Source organism: Quercus lobata, chromosome 8 (assembly GCF_001633185.2).
Source record: "Quercus lobata isolate SW786 chromosome 8, ValleyOak3.0 Primary Assembly, whole genome shotgun sequence".
Lineage (NCBI taxonomy): Eukaryota > Viridiplantae > Streptophyta > Magnoliopsida > Fagales > Fagaceae > Quercus > Quercus lobata.
The window spans coordinates 8,503,885-8,509,707 of NC_044911.1; the positions used below are offsets into that span (position 1 = coordinate 8,503,885).

The 5,823-nt window shown below is 32.8% G+C and overlaps 1 protein-coding gene across 1 annotated transcript; it reads left to right on the forward strand.

Moving 5' to 3' along the window:
- The first annotated feature begins 2,404 nt into the window (after positions 1–2,404).
- On the forward strand, positions 2,405–5,602 carry LOC115954687 (pirin-like protein). The gene is made up of 6 exons (XM_031072607.1): positions 2,405–2,687; positions 2,796–2,845; positions 2,946–2,984; positions 3,099–3,127; positions 4,214–4,380; positions 4,944–5,602. The coding sequence occupies exons 1-6, from the start codon at positions 2,569–2,571 to the stop codon at positions 5,446–5,448; spliced, it is 909 nt and encodes a 302-aa protein (XP_030928467.1). The 5' UTR covers positions 2,405–2,568; the 3' UTR covers positions 5,449–5,602.
- The last annotated feature ends 221 nt before the right edge of the window (positions 5,603–5,823 follow it).

A 5,823-nucleotide genomic window follows, 5' to 3' on the forward strand; every position in this document is an offset into this window, starting at 1 on the left:
AATAGAAGAGCAAGACTAAATTCATACGTATAATTGGGAAACTTGACAGAACCATACCTTTGAAGTAAAAACAGAGCAGAATATCCAATGTGTCCAACTTTCATACTTGTGGGCCAACATATGCATCATCAGATTTTAGACCCACCACCATATCAGCGTGACGCTTGCATGTGTCCACTCCGTGTTACACGTTGGATCTACATTCTACACCACCATGACTCAATTCAAAATGAACAAAACCCATCCTCAGTGAAAAATTCTTGTATGAAACCGTCTTATGAGACTTAGGTCTAATGATATGTAAGTTTGATAAATCTTAATGATAGGTAGGTTTCATACTTGTGGGACCCACATATTATTGAAATATAAATCTCATAAAACCGTCTCATGAGATATTTTCTATCCCACGGTTTAAGTTAAGTAGAAATTTTTTTTTTAGTTTGTACTTTTTTTTTTGAGAAAATTTTTAGTTAGTATTTTTTTTTTTTTTTTTTTTTTTTTTTTTTTTTTGGAGAAGGATTTTTTTTAGTTGGTAGAAGGGGATTAAGTCTAGATCGTCTTTGCAGGAAACAGTACAAAATATTAGTTGATGTAGGCTTTTGCCTTAAAGTATATAGTATTATAGAGACATGATATATATCATAATTGGCAAAATAGTCAACACTTTTGATATTTGAGATAATGTTAATTAGGTTTAAAATATTCTAAAACTAATAAACTTAGTTTCTAAACAGTTACTCATTTTTCTCTTCTATTACGGTGATTAAGATCAAATTAGTCAATTTTGAAATGTCTCAAACTTGGTTGGTATTAGCCTAATCCTCTAAGGTTTTGGCTATATTTTACCCTAATTAGTAATCATTCACTAACTCAATTGCCCCCAAAAAAAAAAGAAAAAAAGACAATTTTTTTGTGACATTTAGGGTTAGAATCTTATAACTTAAAATTGGGAGAAGTAAAATAATGGGCATCATCACCATCATTTTTGTTATCCAAATTCTCAAGTAAAAAGAGGAAGGGGGGGGGGGGGGGGGGGAAGATCACAATTAGCCAAGTTAAGAAATTTTTTTTGGGAAAATAATTTTTTTGAAGTGCACAAATCACGTATGTTGTTGCTATCATTTGTTTATTAGTTTATGTAGTAAAATTTATAAAAGCTTTAATATTTTCTTAATTTTTTTTACAATTTATTGACCTGACAAGTTGTGATTGGTAAGAACATAAAACAATGTCATCATTGCCTTTTCTTTTGCCAATAATATTGTAAGACTTCAATAAATTGTGAAAAGGTGTGTTAAATAGATTGTGTTGAGTTAAGCTAAACACAATTTTCCCCCCTAAATTTTTGCTTAAGATGGTAAGTTGTAAATGATATATCATAATTTTCACATAAACCTATCGTTAATATCACTTTTATTATGCACTAATTATAATATTTTACTTCAATTGTTGAAAATTTGTGTGTCTATGACTATATATATACGTAGGGCAAAGCTTGCACATGTCATCATCTTAATAGATCTAATACATTGGATGCACTAAACCCAAGCCAAGCCTATATATGAATGACCTAAGGACGGTGGTTAAGATACATTTAATATTTTATTAAATAATGTTTTAATATATTTTTTAAAAAATAAAGTAAAACCGTACACACACACACACACACACACACACACACACACACACACATATATATATATATATATAAAGTCAACACTAAGAGAAAATTCAATTAAATTTCAAATTAGATATCAATTGTGGGCTAATTTTGTGCCATGTGTTCACTAAAGTTTTTTAATATTTGTGTCGAGTGAGTTAATGATTGCAAAATAATAAGAATTCAATATTAATAAAATATACAAATAAAAAATCAATTACATTATCTACTCAACAAAAATAACCACACTTTCTACCTTATTAAAAATTAGAATAAAAATGATTATAAGTAGTATTAAATTTATGCAAGAATTTTAATAAGTCAATCAATTGTGTATATTTTTATGATTGAAAAAATGTATTTATTTTTAAATGCATCCATCCGTATGTTACATGCTAGCTTTTATTTTTAAAAAATAATAATAATAATAACACAACAACAACGTATAAGCCAATGAATCAATAACTTGTGTATTTTATTTTTTGAAAAGTGTATATTACAAATTTACAAGTCATAATTGAGCATTTGTTAATCTTTAACATGTGACTCATAACACTTGTTAACAATACCCCCACACGCACACACCCAAAAAAAAAAAAAAAAGTATTATGAGCTGACACGTGCCACAAGTAACGGCTAGGATACACGATCCAAGGCTACCTCAACACAACGCTATGCTGACGTTATGCACAGGAATATATTCAAAAAGTCCCCAGAGCACAAGCAATTACCTTTGCTTTGGCCGCCAACATTTCCCTTTGACCTTCCAAAGCCAAATTGAATCTCTCTTTCTCTCTCTCTCTCTCTCCCTCTCTTCCTATATATAGCATCAAATGCCTTACTTTGATACACACATTTGGAGAAAATTTACATTTTTTTGAAAGTCGACACATAAGAGAAAAAAAAAAATGCATGACCAGAAAGAAAGTTGTAATCTTCTCAAAGAACCTCGTCTTGTGGTGAGGAAATTCTTAGCCAGACCACAACATGAGGGACTTGGGGCCATTGTTAGAAGGAGCATAGGAAGGTAAGAGAGTGATAATTAGATGGTGTTCTTTTCACTTAAAGGAATGAACTTTTGGAAGAATTTGAAGGTTTGGATTAATGGGGTGTTTTGGTTTTTTTTTTTTTGCAGGTTTGAGCTGAAATACTTTGATCCTTTTCTTGTACTCGATGAATTCTCAGGTGGGCTGTCTCTGCTTTCCTCTGTTGCTTCATGAAAACATGTTGGGTCTCTATACATGTGGTTTCATTTTTCTTAAGAGTTAGTTGTTGAATTTTGCAGTTACTGCTCCAGCTGGATTTCCTGATCATCCACATAGAGGTTTGATTATTGACCTTTAGTCTCGTTGAAAATATTTAAAATCTAACTGTTGAGAATTGGGATAAACATAAGGTGATTCTAATTTTTTTCTTTTTTCTTTTTTCCTCTTTGCAGGGTTTGAGACAGTGACCTACATGTTGCAGGTATTTTCAACTGGCCATTGCAGCTCATGGCCTTTCTTTTCCTGTGTGTATGCAAACTTTTTGGTCAAGCAAACTAAAAATAATCACTACTTCAATTTACATATATGTCAATAAAAAAGAAATACATAAACACCCACAGCATACTTGATATTTGTCTATTATGGTTATAATTAACATGAAAATGTCATATTCCACGTTTAAAATGATTGGGGGGCACACAGTAGTCATTTTAATAATGAGATAGAGAAAGACAAAGATATGCGTGTTTCTAACTACCATAGATGTCGATTTATTAATAATTATGTTACTTATTAATCTCAATTTATCCAAGATATTTTCTCAACTAAAAATATTATATATAGTTGATTGGTCAATATCTTGAGTTTATAAGCTGAATAGATACTACCACTCACAACTCGTAACGTGACAAGTTATGGCAAAAGTTGTATAAATTTTTGCCGGTATTAGCTTTTTTCAAATATGAATAACATTTTAAGTCAATGACCCTTGGATTCAGTGGTATCAACTTTTAAGTTTTAAGAAATTCTTAAATGCTTCTAGAGTACAGAGGATTGTACTCCTTCCTTTCACATTCATGGTAAACCCCACCATAAATGTGAAAAAAAGAACATCATTTTTCCGTGCACTAAAAATATTAAAATTTTTTTTTTTCAAGTTTCAACTATCAACTTGTTCGTTAATAATGGAATTTCCAAGGTAACATTTAGATTTACATCGTTGGCATTTGTCAGCTGTCTTGCATCATATTTTTTTTTATTGGTCAGCCAGTCAGACCCGAGGCATGCAGTTCACTATGCTACAACTGTCCAAGGTTGACATGACCTTCCAGGCACCAGGTGGTTGCCAGGAAAGGTCTTGAAGACAAAATAACCTTAGACTTTGGCTTAATACGGTCAATAATCTAATCACAGTAAATTTCAAGACATTTTTCACATTTAGTAATACACTTTGATTGAAATACGACCTATTGTACTTGCTTTCATTAATTGGGTCCCTATTTGAACTATTTAGAGGTGAGTTGCAAGTACCTTAAGTTGAAGGAAATTCAATTGTTTGTGTCATCAGGGATCATTCACACATGAAGATTTTGAGGGGCACAAAGGGACAATAGGAGCCGGTGACTTGCAATGGATGACTGCAGGAAGAGGTATTGTTCACTCAGAAATGCCTGCCGCCCAGGGAACCCAAAAGGGCCTACAGTTGTGGATCAACCTATCCTCCAAGCATAAAATGTAAGTACACCACTCACTAAAGGTTAGCCTAACCATAGAGATAGATATGAGTATGGCATACATTTTATGTCACTATATGGTTATTTTTTAATCCAGAATATTATGGGACATAGTCCCCCCCTCCCAAAAAACAAAACAGAATATTATGGCAGGTCTATCCACTCAATGAAATAGTCAAATAAGTAATATGCAACTTTCCCATCCTGATTCCTACTACTACGATGATTCGTCATCATTGAACCTTTTCCAAAGGTGCTTTTGAAATGCACCATAGGGTGTGTATGCATACCAGCCAGAAATGGTCAGCCTAAACAACTGCCTTTATAGTCATATCCCATGGTGGATAAGTTAATTTCTGTCATGATACTAGCACCTGCTAGCTTTGAACTTCTAGGAAAATTTGAATAACTCTTGTGGGTTAGTGACAGTGATCAAATATTAAAATTTTGAAAGTATTTTTATGCCTTTCAAAGGCAAAACTCTCGCATGAATTTCTTGCCAATGTAGACCTGCCTAAAAATCCAAAATTCATCTAATTGAGTTGTAATTTTGTTTGATCACAGGATTGAACCAAGGTATCAAGAAATTCTGAGCAAGGATGTTGCTGAAGCCATCAAAGATGGGATTAAGGTTAGAGTTATAGCGGGCGAGGCCTTGGGAACTAAATCACCAATCTACACTAGGACCCCAACTATGTACTTGGACTTCACTCTCAAACCAGGGGCTCACCTTCAACAACCAATACCAATATCATGGAATGCCTTTATCTATGTCTTGGAAGGTGAAGGTATCTTTGGCAATACAAAATCTTCACCCACCGCAGCTCACCACCTTCTTCTGCTAGGAACTGGGGATGGCTTGGAGGTATGGAACAAGTCCTCCAAACCTCTCAGATTCATTCTAGTTGGGGGTGAACCATTAGGTGAGCCACTAGTGCAGTTTGGACCCTTTGTGATGAACACACAAGAAGAGATTGACCAAACCATTGATGATTTTGAGAATTACGTTAATGGATTTGAGAAAGCCAGGCATTGGAGATCAGAAAGCAACCTTAGTCTTGATTATTAGCTATTGTTTTATTTGGAATTTAATTGTTGATGTCAAAAGTAGGAAATTAATAAAATGTTATTTCTCAAAATTATTTTGTTCATCCAAATTTATGATTTATGAACCACCATAAATTTGATGTACTCATTTCCGTAACATCAACTCCATTTGATCATGCAGTATGTCTTATTTTTAGCTCTTGTTTTATTTAGAATTGACTTGTTGATTACCAAAGTGAGAAATTAATAATTTTGTTTCTCAAAATTTGTACATCAAAATTTAGGTTTTAGAAAATGAACCAACATTAATTTGATGAAATCATTTTCTTAACATCAACTCAATTAGATCATACACCATGTTTTTGACCTTTTTTTGGTGTTCTTTGCAAATCTGGAA

Excerpts from the sequence above, each read along its gene's own strand:
- LOC115954687 (XM_031072607.1), top strand. The coding sequence starts at position 2,569 with ATGCATGACCAGAAAGAAAGTTGTAATCTTCTCAAAGAACCTCGTCTT. Across the intron at positions 2,688-2,795 it reads GTTAGAAGGAGCATAGGAAG|GTTTGAGCTGAAATACTTTG; the intron begins GTAAGAGAGTGA and ends TTTTTTTTGCAG. Across the intron at positions 2,985-3,098 it reads TCCTGATCATCCACATAGAG|GGTTTGAGACAGTGACCTAC; the intron begins GTTTGATTATTG and ends TCCTCTTTGCAG.